Source organism: Hippoglossus stenolepis, chromosome 8, assembly GCF_022539355.2.
Source record: "Hippoglossus stenolepis isolate QCI-W04-F060 chromosome 8, HSTE1.2, whole genome shotgun sequence".
Classification (NCBI taxonomy): Eukaryota; Metazoa; Chordata; class Actinopteri; order Pleuronectiformes; family Pleuronectidae; genus Hippoglossus; species Hippoglossus stenolepis.
In genome coordinates, this window is record NC_061490.1 from 17,604,461 (window position 1) to 17,626,991 (window position 22,531).

At 42.3% G+C, this 22,531-nt stretch overlaps 2 protein-coding genes across 5 annotated transcripts; one reads left to right on the plus strand and one right to left on the minus strand.

The window, feature by feature from the left end:
* Positions 1-3: 3 nt before the first annotated feature.
* On the minus strand, positions 4-11,484 carry epn1a (epsin 1a). Of its 4 annotated transcripts, none has more exons than XM_035162640.2 (13): positions 11,352-11,484; positions 8,453-8,612; positions 8,248-8,349; positions 7,771-7,929; positions 6,866-6,994; positions 6,393-6,513; positions 6,114-6,271; positions 5,895-5,966; positions 4,609-4,692; positions 4,134-4,431; positions 3,335-3,499; positions 2,856-3,098; positions 4-1,952 (listed from the first exon to the last, which is right to left on the minus strand). In XM_035162640.2, the coding sequence occupies exons 3-13, from the start codon at positions 8,314-8,316 to the stop codon at positions 1,486-1,488; spliced, it is 1,965 nt and encodes a 654-aa protein (XP_035018531.1). In that variant the 5' UTR covers positions 8,317-8,349; positions 8,453-8,612; positions 11,352-11,484; the 3' UTR covers positions 4-1,485. The 4 variants fall into 4 exon arrangements, with proteins under 4 accessions (XP_035018531.1, XP_035018529.1, XP_035018532.1 ...); XM_035162638.2 differs by lacking the exon at positions 11,352-11,484 and adding an exon at positions 11,094-11,345; XM_035162641.2 differs by lacking the exon at positions 5,895-5,966.
* Positions 11,485-15,606: 4,122 nt separating this feature from the next.
* On the plus strand, positions 15,607-21,100 carry sbk3 (SH3 domain binding kinase family, member 3). The gene is made up of 4 exons (XM_035162720.2): positions 15,607-15,946; positions 17,907-18,054; positions 18,561-18,763; positions 19,939-21,100. The coding sequence occupies exons 1-4, from the start codon at positions 15,941-15,943 to the stop codon at positions 20,719-20,721; spliced, it is 1,140 nt and encodes a 379-aa protein (XP_035018611.1). The 5' UTR covers positions 15,607-15,940; the 3' UTR covers positions 20,722-21,100.
* Positions 21,101-22,531: the final 1,431 nt, after the last annotated feature.

Sequence of the window (22,531 nt, forward strand, 5' to 3'; positions counted from 1 at the left end):
AAAAAACGTCCTGTGTTTTTATTTTATTTCATAAATTTCTTTTTTCCATTTACTTTTCAAATGTGAATGTTCACAGTCAACACCACACAAAATTCAACCTTACCCGATAAAAGATATTTTCTTGTTGATATAAAATAACAATAAATTCATCTAACTAAATTAAAATAACAGCATGGAGCATGTCGTCAAGTCCCTGTTTCTTCTTTCATCGAAATAATTGTCTTTTTCTTTTTTCTTGAGAAGCATCAGTAGCTCTCCCTCCCCCCCCAAGGAACGAGGGATGAAACAAGGGCAGCAGTGATCGGACACCTGAGCACCAGGGATCCCATTTGAAATGTGATTGGGAGAAAAATAATAATAAACCAAATGTTTTTGATTAACAGAGGGAAATAATGTTAAGTGTTGGCAGAGAAATATTTGACCCTTATAATACCTCATTTGAAATCCCAACATTATATAGTTTTAATACAAGTGACAATTTTTAAAAATAAAACAGATGTGAATTTCATTCTTTCTGAGTCACTGAAATAAGATCAGACAGAAAAAAAATAGAGACAGATATTGATACATATACACAGAAACAGGCATCTGCACTATTGCACACTCGCGCACACACACACGTGAGCCTTCATGTCGTCACACACACACACACACACACACACATTCAACAAACTTTTTTCTCATCAGATCACAGACGTCAGAGCTCTCTTTAGTTTTCAACAATAATCGGCAAGAAAAAAAGAAAATAAGCATTTGATTTAAATGGCATCGTGTTTGATTTTCCTTGTTTATTTGTTCCCAAAATTGGAAAAAAATAAATTACATTTAACATTAAATTAAAAGTGAAATAGTGAAATATTTGACCACATTGTGCCTGAAATGTTAATGCAGTATTTTCAGTCCGTATCTCAGTCTGGGGTTCATTAAAAATCATCCCTCATGCACTCGCTCCACCTCAGTGATTCAGTGTTTGTTTTTCATTGTAGAGGGAGAAAAGAGGAGGAGGCAGGTACAAGAGTTTCTCTGTTCAGTTTGTTAGTGGCTATGTCCCCTCTCCCTCCGTCTCTCTCTCAGTGCAGTAATATTAGAAAAGAGTGACACTACTGAAAAAGCCTCCTGCTCTCACAGACTTACCTTCATCTTAAGACAGGACCGAAAACAAAATTAAACACAACATGAAGAACGATACAGAACAGAAAAGGATTAAAACAAAAATAAATATATCTCTATTTCCCGCCCCAAAATAACCCAAAAATGAAATGAAAGTAACTTAATGTGGAAAATTATGCTGAAATGAAATAATGCTTTTGAAGGAAAAGAAACTGAAATTTGATTTTTTGTTTTTTTTCTTTCTTTTCTTGAAATATAGAGATGTAGACATTTTTCTTTTTGGACACAAATTGTGTTGAAGGGGGATGAATGATGGGGGCAGCAGGTACGACAGAGGAGGTTGAAACAGGTGAGCGAAGGAGTGGTGACACTTCCTCAAAGAAGAAAAGGGTTGGTGCTTGCTCCCGTCGTTCCTCCACCTCCCACTGATCCTCCTGCCCCCATCAACCCTCCCGTTCCAGTGGGCCCACCCAAAATCAGCTGAGGAGGTCCTGCACCTCCGTGCCCCAACAGAGCCGAGCCAGGGGGGCCCATAGGGGAGAGACTGCTGTAGGGCATGCCCATGGGACTGGCCTGCATCATGCCCAGGCCCATTCCTGGAGCCCCCATTCCCACACTCATTGGCCCCATGCCCATTCCGGGTTGCACCATGCCCAGCATGGGGTTGGGAGGCACAGGACTGGTGCGGAGGCCACTCAGGCCAAGTGATGAGGGCTGAGGTGAGATGGAGGACATGGACAGGGCCACGCCAAACGGATTGGAGCAGGCAGGTATTGGAGAGACCCCCCGACTGGAGATGGTGCTGCCTGGAGTTACGGCCATGCCAGGAGCAGGAGATGAGCCTGAGGGTCAGAGGTGATGGTTAGACAGCACAGGAAAAGGTCAGATCACTCTTATTTTCACATCTCATAGTTTTGTAGGGTCAAACTCTGCAAAGTTACTCCTATTCTACATTCAACCTTATTTATAGTTTGAGCAAACAGTTGCTGTTATGTCATTAGGGGGGTGCGATTTGTTTCTGTTCACTCTGATACTCTCAGCTCCGCTTTATGAACTTCATACAAGTCATGGGAAAGTCCCCGAGCCAAAACCAGCTGACCACACTGTCAGCAGCCCGGCAGGAGAGATAGAGACGCTTCGTGGTGAGTTAGGATTTCATAAGTGAACTGTGAACAAAACTATTTTTCAATTTTGCACATCCATAAACGGTATAGCCATATATATTCTGGGTATTTACCTCGTCTCATTTAATTCTATGACAGCCTCAGTGTTTCCACTGCACATAACGGCACAGTGGGTTTAAAAGGCATTTCTTATCATCTCTTTTATGGTCGCACTCATATGGCCTAAGGAGCCAAATCCTTCCAGGTCCCCACAGCGCTTCCAACACTATTGCTGCATAAATGATGTTGCTTTTGATTTGTGTTCGGACCAACAAAGTTGTTTTTCCAGCCAAACTTTCTACTTTCCCGAGTTAATGAGAGTGCATTATGGTTCCAGACATTTAATTGAATCCTTTTGGACAGCATTTTATGCTAATGGTCTTTTTCTGCCAGCTGCCTTTCATTGAATTTAATTATGAATATGAACAACTTGATGATGGCATCTTAACCTGTATAATTAATGTGGCTCTCCAGAGTCTATCTAATCAGGCAAAACACTTTCCAGATATGACAGTCTCATCTTTCAGTCTGCAAATGTTGCTCCTCTTCTTACATTCAGTTAATGCGGTAGCTTTAACTAACCTATGTTCTGGAGGAAAGGATTGTGCGCTGATGAGGAAGAGATAGAGGGAGGTGGCGGCTGTTTGGGTTTGGGTTTAGATGACAACAGAGAATCGAGATCCACCAGCGCTGCATTGGGGCCGAGGAAGGACTCTGGCGTTTTACGAACAGGAAGGGATGAACCGAGAGATGACAGGTCGAAGGGCACCGGTGAACCTGTGCTGTCGCAGCCTGTTGCAGAGGAGCCTCGTCGCTCTGGGTCTCCTGAGGGGGGGGGGAATGAAGGAGGAACAGAAGGAACAAGTCAGGCACTGAAAGGAACATTTGAACCACAACATAAAAACAGCATTACAACACATACTAGAGGAAGATGAAATGTGGGACGAGACAACTGTTCTGTGAGCATACACTTGACAAGTGTGTAGTTTTATGTGTCATCTATGAAAATGTAGCAGTACCTTGGTGTTTGTGAGTCCATGGAGCTTTAAGTGTGAATGTACCTGTGCCATTAGTTTGTTTGGCGTTGCCACTCCAGATGTCGGAGTTGACAAGGTCAGAGACAGGGAGAGGCCCCTCGCTTGCCCAGGGGTCTACTGGCCCCCCTGAGGAGGAAGTGCTGGGAGGCACAGGGGGGCCCCAGGGGTCGGCACTTGGGGGGGTCACAGCTACAGGGGAGGGGAGGAGACGCAGTGGAGGGGAGGGTTAACACAACACATTACAGGCACAATCCACAACAAGGAAGGAGCAGGAAGCTGGGCTGGGTTCCAACAGTGATGGTTCTCTCCTTAACCTCTGATACCACTGACTGGACTAATGTGGACAGATGAAGGTAGATTTCAAATGTCTGTCCACCATGTTAGTTTATAATATTTATTTTATAAGAAGTTCAGTGGAGGCAAAGGAGAGATAATAAAGAGCTACCCCATTCATTAAAAGGGCACAAAAGGGCAAGAGAAGAGAGATCTCTGGTTGAGACACAGCCACAGTCAGTCCTGAGTAGAAACAAGAGGATAAAATCCCTGGTTTAGACACAGAGGGAGAATGGATTTAACATGCTCGCTTTCCTCATAACAAACTGAAAGCATGTGAGTGGATGAGAAGATATGACACCAAGGTGGCGTGACAGGAAATGTCACAGGGATGTTATGTATGAAGGAAATGGAACGGTGGAGTACAGAGGAGTAAAAATCCAGGTTTTCACGTCCTCTATCATCCACCCAGCAGGACACGATTCTTATCAGATAATCATACGAACATTTCCACAAACCTTACAGGCTACAGAGGCAATACGTGACGTACCTGAGCTTCCCCAGGGGTCCACGTTGTTAACTCTGTTGGATGTCTCTCCCCAGGGGTCTGTAGGAGGGGCTATGGATGGTGGGGGTCCCTCACCCCATGGGTCAGAACTCGTAGGAGATGAGGGTGATGCTACTCCCCATGGATCTGCGGCCGCTGCACCCCACGCGCCTGAGGCAGCAAGGGCAGGAACTGTGGGTGGAGGCGAGGGGCCTGCAGAGCCAACAGTGGCAACAGCAGCAGCAGCACCAGCACCAGCGGCCCCCCAGGGGTCCACGGCACTCAGCTCCATCAGAGCACCCTGAACCAGAGTATATATATTAAAGATTAGAACATGCAGCTGACTTAAAAAATAAAGGTTTGCTTTTATTTCATCTTGCCATTCTGTACAAACTGTAGGAACATTATTGTTCCACCTTCATGCCACCAGCAGGGGTGGACACACAGCCGGATCAACAAAATTACATTTTCCTCGTACCTCCTCTGGCTGCCCTTTCTCCCTCCTGCTCTCCTCGAGGGCCATCTGCAGTCTCAGGTCATCACCTCGGCGCAGTCGCTCCTCCTGCCAATAACACACACGGATGTCAGCACCGTGAGACACACAACCTTAGAAAGCACACAGCAGGTGCAAATTTAAGATCAATCAAAAATGATTATTTGCAATCAACAGATAATTAACAAAACTCGACCGAGATCAATTCAAAAGAGTGCTTGTATTTGTTTTTGCTGTGTTATATAAAGCATAGGCAAATTCAGAGCTGGTCTCACAAGGTTACCTATGAAATATTAAAGAGCTCCAAAGCATAAACGAAAAGACTGAAGTTCATATAAAGTCTTTTTAGCTACGTGTAGTTGTCTAGTTGAGTTATCATCTATTCCATCAGCAGCATGGCAAATAAAAAGGTCCAATGGACCAGATTTCATATTATCAATATTAATCAAAACCCCACAATGTGATAAGCTCTGATACAGATGTTTCATTAACTCGGGAAATGCCAATATAATGCCATCTGACGCCTGCCTCATTACAAGGAAGACTGACTACCAAAGAGTAACAGACTGATATTACTGTGAGGAAACACTTTTCTCTCCAAAAGAACCGAAACGCCGTACGTTTGATTCCTCTCAACTAACAATAACAGCAGCATTAACCTGTAAAGACCCATATGTTATGGACTAGTCGACAGGTGCGGTAGGTGCAGTAGGTGCAGGCAGGTAACCACTTGCAAACAATAGGCACTCAGTAAACACAGCAACAAAGAGAGAGGTGTAGCATGGAAGGTAAAGTGTGCATTTCATATCAAGACTACAGATGAATGCATGCTATCATAGAGGGTGACAGGGAGGAAAGGATCATCAGTGTTTATAAACCACCCAATGTTTAATTCAGTCAATTATGATAAATATATGCCAATGCCATGCAAATTCCACCAGTAGAGGAAATCAATTTTTTAGGTGCGCACATCTATGAATTTTAAATTAATCTTGACGAGGATTTGAAAAGCACCTACTATTCACACATTGTATTAAAACAAGCAAAAATAAAAGAATGTGAGATTGTTGCAAACTAAATTATCTCAACAATTCAGTGTAACTGCAAACTGATGCACATTTATATCTTGAGGAAAATGACACATGACAAATACAAGGATAAATTAATATTCTTGATTGATCAGTAATTGATGTGTGTTTGAGAAATTGATAGAAACGCCGACGGTTGCTGACTGGCTGAGCAGTCAGCTGGGCACACTCTGCGCCCCTGACCTTTTGCTGAATCTCTTTGCTGAGTGTGAGTGCATAGCGTATCTCTGCGTCCTCCAGACGGTCCGTGTTAGGCTGGGGGAGTTCAGGGGGTTACATGGTGAGAGCAAGTCCAGGTTATTGTAGTTGTATAGTGAATAATATCAGTAATATCCCTCTGTGTGCATAGCTGCTGCAACAGATCATAGCTTTGTGTACCTCCAATAGGCTGCTCTGACTCACCTGCTCTGCCTCTTCTTTACTCATCGCCAAAGCCAGCTGGAGCTGCAGGTCTTCCTCTCCAGTGCTCTGTGGCCACGCCTGCTCAGGATCTGCCCCTCCAGAGTGGGAACCCACTGACAAACTGCCCCCCAGGCTAGGTGCTGAGGGAGCTGAGGAGGCTAGAGGAGAAATACATATGCATTAACACAAAGCTTGTCATAAGTTATCAACTTATGACACTGAACTGAAGGCCCTGCAGTAATACTGCAACTCTGAGAACTGTGTTTAAACACATCTCACCACTGGAGGTTTGTGCCATCTTCTCTTTGGTTTTGAGGGCGTGGATCCTCTCCTCTCTTAGTCGCTCCTCGTCTTTCAACAGTGTCACCAGCTGTTTGGCTTTCTCTCGCACATTAACCCCCTGGCAAAACACAGGTATGCAAACGATAACATGGTACCAATTACCATTGCTGATGTGAAATATTACAGAGACACGTAATATTAAAAACTACTGCCGTTAGTTACACTGAACATGTTACTGGTAGTGTAGTAACCTTGTTAACTTGCCACGGTTTCAGTTATCAACAACCCATAAAAACTTTTATACCTTTGTATGTTTGCACAAGAGGTCAGAAACTCATTGTGAAATGTCCTTGAATAAACCACAAGCGCTGTGTTTGACATAGCATGCCTGCATTCCACAAAGGTGGACCTTACTCACTAATCACTTCCAGTGTCTGTATGGCTTTGTGGGCATGGGCGTGATTGTGTACCTGGTCTTTGCCGTCTCTGTCTATGAACTGGAAGTCCTTGAGGGTCTGGACTGCGTATATGTTCTCCCGGCACTGTTGGGCAACACGTTCTGAACCAGTCTTGATCAGGTACTCCATAAGAGTCATAGCCTGGTGAAAATACAAATCGCAACCACTGAGCCACTGTACAAATGCTCTGTATATAGAGGAAGTAGAAATGCAAATATTAAAGCTGTTAAAATGTCACATTATTAGAGTCCACATCCATTCACAGCAGACAGCTGGTGTAGGACTTGGAGTCACAAAATAACTCAAATGTAAAAACTCAAAAAGGCTAACAACTACAAAATCATTACAATTACAAAGTAAAATATATAATCCATACATTTAATAACACAGCAATATGTGGGCTGTGTCTGAAACCACTCTCTTGCTTACTCATTGACTTCTATAAAAACATACGCAATAGTTTTCTCGGTTGAGAGCAGTTAATAGATTTTCTCAACACTTCTGAATCATTTTCATCCTGCGTCATCACAGTGTTGCAACAACTGTATTTATTGCATCCATAGGAACGGATTGTAGAGTAATAACATTGTAAGAACGTAAAGTAAAAGCCATAGACATGCAGTGGTAGGTAACTAGGAAACCCCTTCCTCATTCCATCACAGTCATTTTTATGTTGTATAAATTTCGTAATAACAATTTGGACACAAATAATATGACAGTTAATACATTGTATACTGTTTAGTAATTAGAGAATGAATTTAGACACATTTTGGTGTCATCATTACACCACATAAAAGTGCTAACACAATACTGCAATATTGATACTCATACTGAGGATGAAATGCAATATTAGTACAACATATTGATTATGTATAAAGAATATGTAGGGTGAGATATTGTCACAACAGTTTTTTTACCTTGTACACGTGTCTCCAGTTCTTTCCGTGGTCATTGAGGCGCTTCCACACCATGCTCATGATTTCAGAGAAGGCCACAACATTGTACGTCAGATCAGCAATCTCTGACATCAAAGAGCTGCTGGGGCCCCATGGGTCATTGGACGTCGCCTCTCTAACCTGGACAATAACGCAGCAGGGGACAAACTTCGATTATCTTCCACCAAACCTCTGTGATAATGCGCCACACTGTTCTAAGGAGCAATGCAAACTCAATCACGACACAAGCTTGAGAGAGCCAAAATAATGACTGGATAATCTGATTAAATTTGCTCATGCTGCATGGAAGAAGGGGGAAGAGTGAGGAGGTCGCTTCGAAGAAATATTAAATTGTCAGCAGCTACATAATTTCATTCATGTTGCAGAAATACATGGGCTTCTATCAAGTTGTGAAAAATATGAGCCATGCGGGTGTAAAAGAGAGAGAAGCCACTCAACCTTGATTTCAGCCTCTGAATAGTTGTGGACGATGTTCTTTACTTGTCGCCGTAGCGATGAGGTCGACATGGCAACAGTATGACCGCCGAGTTCTGCTGCAATCTGAACAGCAGAGTGAGAAGAAGCGTTGTAAAGTACAAGCAGTACAATACAAAGAGTGACAAGCATTGTATGTGACTGCAGGTATCAGCAGAGGAATTCACACCTGTTACACGAGAACGATCCAGAATAAGGGTCTCTCCTCTTGGCGTCTCTTTCGTTCCGGTCTTACGCACCACTCATTCACGGAGTGATTTGTCTCAGTTTGTCTGGTTCTTCCCGTGGCAACATTGGATCTCAGAACTACCGGCGTAAGGAGATGAAAACTATGGAGCAAGATTGAGATTAACGTTAAAAAAATAAATCCATTGTAGCTAGATAACAATAAACAGTCAAGCTGAAGTTAATGCTCGGAATAAATCCAAAGTAACCATAATAAAAATAAGGACAAGGGAGATATTCAGCTACAGAAATCACATGGTTAGTTGCTGATACACACATGGTTGAGAGTTACAACATATTATACGCTTTATCTTACTTATCAGAGCCACGGCTCATCCACCCAGAAAGTATTGGCCTTTTAATGCAATTACATGTAAAGAATCAGGTAGTGTGAACAGACTATTCCGGAACCAATAGGAGCCAGGAAAAAAACTTGTGTTGTTCCTCATTCTTATAATTTCACAAACCTGAATTTGAGCAGTGGGCGTTTAGCTGAACTAAAAACACTTCATCTTTCCATCAGATATGAACAGTGATACGAAACAAAAAAGTTTTTCTAAACAAAACTTAAGGTTTCAATTTTGCTGCCTCCTACATAGTAACATATATCCATTATAACAAATAGTAATATTTGTTATATTCATACTACCAGGCTGCAAAGTCTGGTAGCCTCAGAGAGATTGAGAATTTATCAAGAGAGGACAACTATGAGTACTGTATTACCAACTGTGAGGGTACACAGACCGACAAAAAGTACACACATAGACACATTACTACAGTATAACATGGGCATCTGTCTACAGCACGAATTTACTCCTGTCAGTTATTAACAATAGTTTACATGTAAAGTGTGTATGTTATCAGCAAAAGTAGATTATTGACAAGAGGGTAAGAAACCTTTTCTGGTAAAATAATAACAATAACAATAATAATAATAATGATTTGTGTAATGCCACACTGGAATCATGATGAGGATTTCACATGAACTCATCCTGTCTACTGTTTGTGGTGTAAAGGCATGTGGAGAATGATTTTGTGGCAGAGAACTCGATCCCTCTGTTTTGTATTGGATTGTTAACACAGCAGTGTGAAATATAGTTGCTAACCAGATTCAACCTCTCACTGCATCAATCGGCATTTTTTAACCAAATGTTTAAATCTTAGGCAGCAAGAAAGAGAAAAGAGGAGGTTGTTGGAAGGTTTAAGAGAGGGAATTTAACATAAACTCAGAACATAATGTTTTGCCACTCCTCTAAACGACATCTTTCAAAAAACAAATGGACAAAGTGGCAGTTTCTTTGCTACAGATGATGATGAAACCATCTCACCCACTCAAAATGAAACTATTAAAAATAGATCTGCAGATAAACTCATCCATTAATTGAGTCGTTGTTGCAGTTTTATATATGTGTGCATTCTTGTTTTTTTGGGGCAACTCAGAATCAAACAAATGTAAATATTAACACAGACTGTGTATTTCATATATAATGTATTCAAGGGGATATAACTACTTATTCGGGTTTTATAGATAAGGTGACAAATTAAAAAACATGGTTACCATTAAGGAGGACACAGCTGCCTTTTAAAAAGGGATTTCAATTAGTCTGACACAATTAGCTGGCATAGATTTGCATGCCAGACAAATATGAGAACATGTTGCATAAGGGAACATAAGGCAACCATTGCAAAAGTCATCCCAGGGAAGCTCTGTACCAAAGTTCAGACACTCCAACTAATCTTTGATCAAGGGGACAGAACATGCTGTTTGTATCTCAGGCTCCTCGGTTACTCATATCTCCGCCATATGACAACACGAGGAGAAATCAAGTGTCAACAGAGGAAAGGACACAATCACTTTATCTCCTTCAACGTTTCATCACATAGATCAGCACACAGCCAGCCAGGGTTGAGCTCAATGACCTGTTGTGGCAAATGATTAATGGTCAGTAAATCCCAGATACACCTACGCTAATACACCCAGCCTCTGTTTGTTAGCCTCCCAACTAGATAAGGAGTTGGTGTTGAAGCCATGCTAACCTATTCTTCCTTTCACTTGCATGCAGTTGACGCTGCACAGCCAAATGAGGAGGGTACCCCCCACCACCACCCGCCCACCCCCCCAGTCAGCCTGCTCACAGACAAACAATCACAGACAACACAACTGCAGCTCTCCCTGTCACACCTCCCTGGTTAGCCAGCTGATCCTGGTGCTAGTTGTGCTAACCACCCTGCAACTGCTAAGTGGCCCCAACAAAGTGAGTTAACAGGTTATTCAACAGTGTTCACGGGAGCACACCTGGGTCAGGAAGTTCACGTACAAAACACCTGCTCGGGGGGATTAAGGAAAGCTTGTTAGCCAACTAACGGTAGCTGTCATTTCAGGCTGTTAGCCTCCATTAGCACTTAGCAAGCGACTCTGCCCATTCTAACCTGAGCTAACAGTTGGCTAGCACTTTGCCACCGGAGTCTGGGCAAAGTTTCCACAGGGGTGCGGAGGAGTGTGGCTGTGTGCGACTGATCGGACAGAGGGAAGTCCCGGGGACAGCTGTGAATCCCCCCGGACAGGAGACAGAGGTGGAGGTTACCTGCCAGCGTGACTGATGGAAGGAATCACTTGCTGCTGCTGCTGCTGCTGCTAGTGGAGATTAGCCAGCTAGCAGTTAGCCAGCTAGCTGCTGCCAGTTCGCAGCTGGGAAACAGGTCAGCGACAGTGAACGAGCTTCGCCGAGGACGCGTCCTGCTCCGGGTCAGTGCGGAACACACGCGCTCCGACGACAGGCCAAAATGTCAAAAAACTGTGGACAACACACCGCGATAAACATCCAAATAAAGTGTGTACTGACCCTGCTGTAGCTTGACTGTACGAGGAGATGGCCGAATTTCCGCTTCCGTTCTCGGCTTCAGGAAAGACCGCACCCCCTGTAGCTTTGTTTCTCTGGGCTGGTTGTAGACACTCATGAATAATTCATTCGGATTTTTAACCGCCAGAAATAAAGCTCTGGATAAAAAAAGTCAGGACTAAATTATTACGATTGTTATTATAAATATAAAATACAAATATATCACATTTTTCAGCTTTTATTTTTATTTATTTACTTTTAATCTAGCTCTGATATTAACGACTTTTATACAAATTTCTTATTTTTGTATTCTTCCTTTAATGCTGTGTAACCTTTGATTCCTTTGATCTGTTTTCTATTGTAAACCTCCCATTCTTTGACATGTTACAATTTACAACATGCAAAGCACCTAATAATAATAATAATAATAATAATAATAATAACAATAATAATCATATTCTTATTATGATTATCATGATTATTATGATTATTATTATACTGTCATATAGGAGGAAAGAATCACATCCCAATTCAAGCTCACAAGAACATGTTAATTAATGGGTTATACGATTGTCAGTGGTAAAATATTTACCTTGTTTACACATTGTACAGAATAGTGCATGGTTCATGTGAGTGACTTCATTGTCTATTGCAGAGAAACCACTGAGAAGAGGATGATGATGGACAATGTTCAATTGTCAAATAAAATAGCACATTCCCAAAAAGATGGATTCATTTAGAATAATTGTCATCATAATTGGTTTTGGTCACATTATGTTGAGACCCACAAGCAATATGTTTTCCACTTTTAAGTTAAAGCCAACAGAACCTTAATGAAAGTGAGAAATCACATCCTAAACCTCACTGATAAATCTAATGTGTCACACTGGTTTTTTCCTTTGTGATGCTGTAGCCCACACTGTCCACAGAGAGGCGTCCTTGAAGTATCTTCAGCATGAAGAGAAGCCAGAGGAGCTCTGCTCACAGTGGCCTGTCTGTGGAACCATAAATAAAACACAGTGAGCCCTTTAGATCAGAACAACACAGTAACAGCTGGCATGCATGTGTGTTACACGCTCCCCTTTTATCCTGCTGCTCTTTATCCTTTTATCTTCGCCTTCTCTCCCGGGAGCTGCAGCACTGAAGAAAGTATTGCAGCATGACTCAAGCAAACTATATAACTGTAATGGGCTGTTGCACTGCTTTGGAAACACTAATCTCATGCAGATAAAAAGGAAAACAAGGCGATCATAACGAGCATAAAAGCTATTTTGGCAGGTGTTGTTGCATTGTTGTCTCACAGAGAAACTTCACACAGCATCTCTTCTATGTCCCCCACTCCTAATCTGTCAGAGAGGTTAGTCTGAGACACCACAACCGTGTTTGATGTTTGTGTCCCAATTTTCTTCTATGTAGAGAAATGATTATTTTTTGTGATATATGATAATACTACTACTACTACTATTACCACTACTACTACAATTTGTATTATTAATAATAATAACAATAATAATAACAATCATCATCATCATGATCATAATAACAATAGTCAGTCACAGGATACACAGGAAAACAGTCAAGAAGTAAATGCAATAAGAAGCAATAATGAGCAGTAAATGCAAATAAAAGGAATAGGAACAAAGAAAAAGAGGATATAACAAAAAGTAAACCAATACAAATAAAAACAATAAAAGCTATAAAACCTAGAAAGATTCAAAGAATAAAATAAAAACACGACACCTATGCATTATATTGCAGTCCCTGAGAAATAGAGATTGTAGGTTGAAGTCGTGGTCGTTCTTCACACTGAATCCTAGACTCTACGTTGAAGCTGTTGTGAAATGATTAAGCAGCGTGTGAATATTCTCAGTCATCCAGGTCATGGTTACCCAAGAATAGTTGGAATAATGGCAAGTGGACTCAGTTGTGGATACTTGAGGACGTTTAACCTTTCATCCGCGAGATGATCAACAACCGAGTCCAGTTACCCTTGATTCAACATACATGAAAATCTCAAAAATATCAGCTCGACATATCTCACACTGAGACTATTTTCATTGAATCATTCTCACAGCTCGTACCAGGAAACTGAAACTTTATGTGACCTGTGCAACCTCAGCACTAATACATTTAACTAATGACAAACACATGAATCTCTATGTGTCTGTTTTTAAGAGAGAGAAGAAAGTAGTCTTGTCGTCCTCTCCCAGTTAATATTGTGTCAGTTTAAAAAATACAGCTGAAGAGAGATGGAACGAGGAAACCATCTGTTGTGTTAGCTGAGACGATTTCCTTTTTATAGAAGAGAGAACCACTCAAAAATATAGAAGAGTAACAAATTAGCAAAAACATACATCTTGCAACTGTCAGCAAAGATGTCCTGCTTAGAATGTGTAAGTACATCAGCATCAAGTTTGACGTGTGCATAGTGTGTACATTTGTACATGTGTACTTCCTATGTGCAGTATTTGTGAATGAAACTGACTCTGTTTTGGCATCGACTCGCAGAAAGCGATGAAAGTTGTGTTTTGGTGGTGGAGTGGTTGTCACAGCAGGGGCCACAGGACCCTATGGTGCAAGCACAAACATGGAAATACATATCGGTCATTGAAAGCCGCAGCACAGCCCTGGCGGTAACCTAAGAGGCGAGTGGCCGTTGTGATAGCAGCCAGTGTTTGTGTTACATAACGCACAGCCATCAAAACGGTCGCAATAATAGTCCTGTAGTATGTAATACCAGGGGAAATCTATCTGAGTGGAGAGAAAGAGGAGGAGAGTGTCAAAGCTGTGGGAGGTGGAAAAGTGGCCTGACCCGCAGCTGGTGATAAGTAGCAAACAGAGCTGGCATGTAGACAGCAAAGCACAGAATAAAGCTGTTTGTGAGGCCGGGTTTCAGCTGTTAGCCATGTCCCTGTGCGGTGAGAGGCAATAATATGCACATGGAAAGAGATACAGGGTGATTTCATGAACTAGAGAAAGCAAGAGTAAGATGAGCAGGAAGATAAAAAGGAGACGAAAACCTTCAATGTTCTTCAATGCAGAATCAAGAGACTTAAAAGTGTCATGAGGAAGAAATGGGTTTTAAAAACAGTATTTCCAGTGATGGAGGAAGTACTCACATTTTTTAAATAAGTAAACGTATAAATGAATAGACAAAAAGTACCAAAGTAAAAGTACAACATTAACTTTTCTCCTGGAATAAAAGATAGTACTTGATTTTAAATGAACTTAACGTATAACATTTAGTTGTAGAGTGTAGCCTATCTCCGAATGCGACAGTCTACTACATTATTACGGCCAAGTCTGCAACCTTTTCTGAATCCATTTCAGATGTTTCTCCACCAGAGATGCTGCTGCTGCAGGAGACGGGTTCTAATGTACCTGCTCTGATCTGATCTGTGGATCAATCCCCCTCTAATTACTGATTCATTTTGAAACAATAACAAACAATATGAGCATGTAACACAATGCATCAATTGTAAAATGTAATGGACGAGAAAGCTCAGATATTTGTTGATATATGTAGTGGCTTAAAAGTGAAAAGTACCTGGACATAAATCTACTTAAGTACAGATAGATGACAAATGCAAAGTACAGTGACAAATTAAATGTACTTTGTTATATTCAACCCCTGTGAGTGTCAAACCGTATCATTGTGTCCCCTGCACATTTAGACAAGAATGAAGGACACACAGGAAAAACAAGACAGAGTGATGCTGGATAATATAACGTTTCATGTGGCTCACGTCCCTGTAATCCCAGCAAGATTCAGGGATCACAGATACAGCTTGGGGGGGCCTACTCCAATCATTCCTGCATACCTGTTGATCAGATGAGGAATCCCTCACTGTGGGGACATTTCACTGACTCAGACAGAGGGGTTGAGGGTGAGAAAAGAGAGAGAGAGAGAGAAAGAAATGGAAAGAGAAGAGGGAGGAGGAGAGGTGTGCGTGGGGGGTGTACTTGGGCACAAAGTGAGTGACAGCTGAGGAGAGAGGGGGAGGCAGACGAGTGATGGGTTAATGTGGTCAGGCTTTCTGACAGACTGGGAACTGTGGGATGGCCAGAGAGGGGAGAGAGGGGAGAGAGGGGGAGGAGATGGAGCACACAGGGAGTGGATGGGGGTGAGGCTGCGGTGGTGGTGTGGAGGGGGTGGTCCGTGGGGGTGAAATACCTTGTAGCTGGTTCACGCGTATTTGCCAGCATAGCAGGCAGGCGAGAGGCTGTAAGAGGGAGTTGGCACAAGAGTAGGAAAAGAGAGAGAGAGAGAGAGAGGGAGAGAGGGAGAGAGGGAGGGAGAGTTGAGTGTGTGTCTCTTGGGGAGAAGCACACAGTCAATATCCAGGTCTGCAGCAAACATTAATGACCCTCCTCTATAAAGCTGCACTGGTGCTGCACGGACCCTCGGAGCAAAGGCAACAAAACATCAACAGGGTTTCTCCTTTATCTTTGAACTCAAGGACACACAATAGAGCTCCAGCACAAAACGGCCACTAGTGACACCGACAGCAGCTTTTCTAGGAGTTAAAGTTTCCTTATATGCTGAAAAGAGTCAAGACAAAGTGACCAGAGATCAACCAGCTGACCAGAAAATGACAGTGAGTATTGTGCAAATCTTTACATGCACATGCTGCATGACAAGTCATATTCAAAATGTTCCAAAAGTGTCACATTCTGCTGCAGAAAACCAACACAACAAAAGCAACTGATTCAAAACACGCAAATGCAACAATCACTTAGTAAATACAAATGCTTGTGGGTCTACTAATCTATGCCACACTAATCTACTATTACCATAGTGTTTTTGCAGCTGTATGATGTGATGACAAGCAGGTATGGCAAATATTCATTCATGGGTTTTTACTGCATTTCCCTGAGAGTGTCGAGGTTCGACAGACAACGCTTTGAGAGGATTATCAGCTTGTAAACTTCTAGCACTTCTACCAGACTTCAAATTTGTTAACGAAGTTAGCTGCTTCTTGAAATCTCACATCGCTCCAGCTTCGCGCCAAGGGCCAATTGGGTTTAATTAATAATCATCTCATCTGGCAAGCACATGACAAATATCAGGATGCTCCGCGTGCAGCAAATGTTTTAGGTGCGCGTGTGATGATTTATGAGTTAGAGCAACTAAATCAAACCTTAACTGTGACCTATATCAAATCTCCAGCTGCGGGAAATGTGCAGAATGTCATAAATTATATTTATATGGAATGAATGGCAGCTGGAGAATGTAGTGATATGATAACCACAAGCCATGAAACTACTCTGTGGGTCAGATTTAAATGCAGCATTTTAACTCTGTGCTTTGAGCTAAAACACACAACATATCTCTATTCCATAGTTTATATCTAGTTTCTATTCTAGTGTATCATTATAAGATAAGATAAGATAAGATAAGATAAAACTTTACTGATCCACACACCAGGGGAATTCAGTTGTTTCAGCAACAGGCAGGTCAGAATGAGTATGTACATTATATGCACTTTTCACTGTAGTGGTTTGTATGAAATGTTATAAAGTAAATTATTATTAATGTATCCGATTTTTATCAATGTGCGTAAGTTAATTCATTTCATTTCATGTCTTCAGTTTTAGTTTCACTTCATCTGCAGATTGTAAAATTACCCTTTTGCAGATTAAAAAGAACTGGGGCGTATTGTTGCACCTGCAGCATCACTCTATTCACCATGGATGTTGAAGGAGCTGTGTTTTAAATAGGCATCAGTCAAACGGTGCACGAAAGAAATGATTTAAAGTAACTTCTACGCCATAGGAACAAATGTTGATGACCATAGTCGCGTTTATCATCCATAATTTGATTAGTGGAATGATAAGAGGTGTCACAATTGTTTGCAAGAGCGTAACAGAGGTAATCTAATTAAGCTCAGTTATGCAACCGCGTAAGGTCAAAAGTAAAAATATATCATCCTCCTGCAAATTGCTTTAGGTTTTGCGTAAAGCCGCGTGTCGTAACTGTTTACACCCTTCTTAATTTGCCGGGGCATGTGGAGGGGGGGATATACTTCAAAGCGAGTCTTCATGGATGTGATTTCACAAAACAGAGATTGACGGTGAAGAATGAATGACAGCACCAAATGTTCCCATCACACATCATGTTGACATCTGAGGTTTGTCCTGTCCACAGGAAAAAGGTCAGGTGATAGCGTCACCCAGGATGTTCCACGAATTTCTGCTAAATGCAGGTTGAGATAGATTATTTCATTCTATGTTAGCACAAATTATTTAGCTTTCAGAAGACAATGAAATCCCACAGAGCCTCATGAGAGTTTGTTGCACATCACTATTCCAACTAATGAGACATAAGAGATATTTTGCTGAAAGGTTCTCATTAGGCAATGAGCCATGGTGCAGGTTCAGATAACACATCAGTAAGTGGAGCCTTGGATTCAGATTCATTCTGTGAAGGTATCGATCATAACATCATCACATGTCGCTCGAGCTGTGGATCTTCTTTCTCTTGACGCCACTCAACCAATCATCTTGGGTAGACACTGAATATGAATGTGTGTGTGTGTGTGTGTGTTTGCTCCTCAGAGTGCAGCAGCTCAGGAACTTGATGAACTTTGCTTCCTGTCGGCGCAGTCCATTGCCAGTCTGAAAGTATCAGAACACTACAAGGTGGTCAAGCTCCTGGGAGAGGGATCCTATGGAAAGGTCATTTTGGCGGTACACAAAAAGAGAGGTCAGTGCAAGAGTCAAGGTCAAAGGTCGTGACAGGTTAAACTCTTTCTACGTCTCAAGCCTGTGAGCGTGTTGAGAGGTTTCCTTTCAAACCTCCTGATGATAATTCCTTGATTACGACCCCTCCACTCACACGGCCTTAATAAGTGAAATTTCAAAACTCCGCTTAGCTCATGTTTCTTTCTAAATGCAGTGTTGTGTGGGCTCAGCCCAGCAGAAATGTGTGGACAGATCTGTCTTTTGATATTGTTCTCTTAACCTTTTACACTCCTGTGGCTGTAATGAAGGGCTTTAGTACATTCTCCGGGATAGAGTTGCTGCGACTGGGGTATAGCTGTGAAACAGTCTTTCCCAAAGGGGAAGTTATATTTGTTCACAGTGTCAATGATGGACAACACTCGCATTCCTCTAGCGATGACAGCTTTTCTTTTTCTTTCCTTTCCGTTGACTCAAGCGTATTCGATATTCTTTCACTCACCACATCTTGTTCTTCTTCACTCCTCTCAGGAACTCCTATGGCTCTGAAGTTCTTCCCTCGTCAGTCCACCACCCTCTACTCTTTCCTGCGTGAATACAACCTCTCGCTCTCTTACTGCACCCATCCTTCTCTGACCCGGGCTCTTGGGATCTTCTTCTCCACGCCGACCTACTACGTGTTTGCTCAGCAAGCCGGACTGTACGGTGACCTCTACAGTGTGATCGTGTCAGAGGTCAGTTAAGCCGCTGGTTTGTGGCGTGAAATGAGTTGTTGACTCCCTGCATGACGAGGTCATAGAGGATATTTCCTCGAGTTTCAGCGAACAAAAGTTTGAATAATGTTACAACGTAGGTTGGGTCGCAGCACTGTCTCCTAGAAGTTCACATTTAGATCCTAATGCACAACGGCAGATATGTTTGTAAGGAAATGTGCTGCCAGTCACATTTTATGTTTCAGCAAAATGTTCAATGAGAACTTAAATCATTTATTTTTCCAACGATACCCTCAAAAAAATGATTAAGCCAAAAACTGTGACTTTATTTCAATGACATATATTTTTACATAGATTGAATGTTATTTATTAAATCAAATAACTTGACATATAACTTATACATAAATATATACATAAACATGATAGAAAACACTTCATTAATGTAACCATTTACATTGAAGTAATGTCATAAAGTTACATGCAAATTTCATGTGTAATTTAAATACATGAAGTCAAGTGTACTTTCAGAGACAACATCCTCCTGTGGCCTCTAAAGCATGTGAAATCTTTTCAAGTGTTACATCACAGCACTGAAATATTGGAAAGTCCTGCTGTTTTTTGGAGGAAGGAGTTGTTTACGTAATCATCCTTTAACCAAAACCACAAATAGTCCCTAACTTTGACCTTATGTACTTTTAAAAACATAACGATTCCTTCTCTGAAATGTTCCCTTTGAAAATAAAAAAGGCAGCTAAAGACATAAGTAACATAGACGTCCAGGTTGTAGATTGACAGACCAAATATGGAGCCGCGACCATCTGAGGCTTTGTCTTCAGTGTGGCTTTCATCGACAGAATGTTCGTGGAAACTGTAACTGCTGATCCAGTCGTTTTGAGCTTTCGTTTCCGTCAGCAAAAAACCTGAGACGTGCTTGATAACAGTTTCCAGCTCAGCCCTCTTCTGCGTTTGTGTCCCTGCCAGTAACATAATAGAGCAGTGATAAGAGTAAGGCCACCCTGGTCTCACTGAATGAAGAGGGAGCATGGGAAATAAGCATCACCAACAAGTGTGGTGACGCACAGTTGATTTGTCTTTGTGCCAACGATGAAGTGTGCAAACCAGACTCCACCAAGTTGTACTAAGTGATGAAAAGCACGTTTTCGGTTCTTGGCTGATCCAGACTGTCTCTGTTCTAGCTCGGAGTGGATGAAGAGTGTGTCCAGAGGGTGATGGCCCAGCTGAGCGGTGCTGTTACACACCTCCACTCCCTGGGCTTCGTCCACCGGGACATCAAACCCGAGAACATCTTTCTGTGTGACAGCTCCTGTCGCTGGGTCAAACTGGGTGACTTCGGCCTGGCCCGGGCCATCGGGACCACAGTTCGAGCTGTCTGGTACGACTCGCCCTTCTGCACTCCTGAGGTGGAGCCAGGTAAGGAGGCCGAGAAGGAGATGGAGAGGCGGCTGAGCGAAGGGACTGAGGACGAGATGGAGGACATTTGGGTAACAGTGGAGCCCTGCATCGACAGCTGGGCCCTCGGCATCCTCGTCTACTGCCTCTTAACCGGCTGCTTCCCCTGGGAGGAGAGCACCCACGATGACCGTGGATACCGCAGGTACAAGGAGTGGTTTGTCCATGAGGCGGAAAATGAGGCGGTTAGAGACATTGAGTGGAGGGGCGAGGAGGAAAAAGACAGTTACATCATCATGGAGAAAAACCAAAGAGACAACCCTCCTCCGTCACAGTTTGGGGGCCTCAGTCCACTTGTGATGACTCTTTTCAAGGAGCTGCTCCACCCCGAGCCCAAACAGCGCGGCAGCCCGGAGGAGATCCTGAGCTACCTGGGAGGGCCGTGGCTGAAAGAGACAGAGAGGGCGGAGAGGACGAAAGCAGAGGAGGCAGAGAAGGAGGCCAGAAGAATCCAAGAGGCAGGTGGAGTGGAGGAAGAACTGCTGAGGGAGGGAAAAGGGGAGAGATAAACTTTATAAAGACAAATGTATAATGGATGTAACTTTTCTTACAATGAGTATTTCTGTGTGTAAATATACATTTTACTCCAGTCGAATTTGTACATGATAAGGTTCGGTATTTTTCATATTTTTATAAATATCTTTGCTTAAGTTACAACTTTGTTTGTTGTATATATTCCAGTGTCTCTCTCTCTCTGTGTGTGTGTGTGTGTGTGTGTGTGTGTGTGTGTGTGTGTGTGTGTGTGTGTGTGTGTGTGTGTGTGTGTGGTCTGTATTAATGTGTGTCTTAATGAGTCTATAAATCATAGAAGAAACTCTGAGATGTATTATATTATCTATAGAATATGTTTTGGTATTGTTGATCTGAATAAAGTGAAACTTACATTAACTTAACATTAGCTTCTTGTGACATTTACACATTTACCAATTAGTGAATAAGTTAAGGAGGTTTTATTCATTGAACACAAAACTACAAAGTTGTTTCATTCCACACAAATGAGTGCAAAATGTACGACAATGTGAAGAAATCTGTTTGTTATTACTGATGGAAAACAATAGTAGTACTGATACAGGGATCAGAAGTTACAGTATTTAAATATACCGAAAAATGTAACCTCTAAAGGGATTATATTTAAAGATAAAGTAAAGTAGTGGTTGGAGAGGCCACATCTGAATGAAATACTTTAGGTTAATGTTTATGTCTTTTTATTTAACATTTGTAAAATGGAAGGACACGTGCCGACAAACTTAATCAGTCACATACAAACATTGTTAATTGTAAAAACCATGTGCCTCAATTAAGGATAAACGTATGGGTTCTAAACCAGACACTAGATAATTAAATCAAAAATCAATTACGTATTGATAATAACAACTTATAAAACCTTTAAATAGAGACCTTGGGAAGCTCTAGCTGTGGAAAGAAGGGACATCTCTGACGCGGTGAAGCAACAGGTGCAGCAGAACAGACGAAGCACATCTATAATTGGACTGAACAATACATCCTGTCAGTGATACTGTGCCAGCGTGCCCTGCTGACACATCTGCACGATGCAGGGCTCAGGTGTTTTACCTGCAGCCGCAGCAGACGTGATATTCTCCTCTACTTCCTGTGGATGCTTGTGCAGCTCAACAAACTGTATTAAAACACACGACACTGTATTTAAACATGAGTGATTGACGTGTTGACAGTGACACAAACCTCACGTGAAATCTACACTCAGTGACCTCAATACGGCTCAGGACGTCAGTCGTCCTACATCTGTCTCCGAGGACAATACCTGTATGAAAAATCACCTGCGTTCCCGTGCGCAGTGTCCCCAGAAGAATGCACTGGTATGACCCAATGGCCACTTCATGCTACGGTAGCATCTGGTTGAGCCCAGTTCCACCATCATAAATTAATGCAAAAAAGGCCTGACACAAAAATGAATCCTCAGATTAACTTTCACAGCATGCACAATGTCTAAGTTTCAATTTGGAGGGGATCCCTGTTGGTAGCGAGCTGCTAATGCTCAGTGTGAGTGTGTGTATATGTCAGTGGGGTCTTTGCTAACCCCTGCTAAGGACCACTCCAGATGGACTTATAAATAGAGCCCAGGTCCATCTATTTGCAAACCACGCACATCATCACCTCTCCGGGACTATCTGCACTCCACAGGCCTCCAAATGCAAAAGTCAGGCTGCCTTGGCGCCTGCCGCAGTCGGATGGAACACTGTGACCCATCTTACCTCGTCTCTGCTCCCTCTTTTTATCTGTGGCCCTTTGCTGATGACTTTTCCCTTTCTCTGGTCATGCCACTTGAGCCTTTGCTGTTCC

Bases quoted from the DNA above. Each gene is read 5' to 3' on its own strand.
- sbk3 (XM_035162720.2), top strand. The intron at 18,055-18,560 runs GTCAGTGCAAGA...CACTCCTCTCAG, and splicing joins GGCGGTACACAAAAAGAGAG to GAACTCCTATGGCTCTGAAG. The intron at 18,764-19,938 runs GTCAGTTAAGCC...TCTCTGTTCTAG, and splicing joins ACAGTGTGATCGTGTCAGAG to CTCGGAGTGGATGAAGAGTG.
- epn1a (XM_035162640.2), bottom strand. From the start codon at position 8,316: ATGTCGACCTCATCGCTACGGCGACAAGTAAAGAACATCGTCCACAAC. The intron at 4,432-4,608 runs GTACGAGGAAAA...ACTCTGGTTCAG, and splicing joins AGAAAGGGCAGCCAGAGGAG to GGTGCTCTGATGGAGCTGAG. The intron at 3,099-3,334 runs GTACATTCACAC...CCCCCCCCTCAG, and splicing joins CAAACAAACTAATGGCACAG to GAGACCCAGAGCGACGAGGC.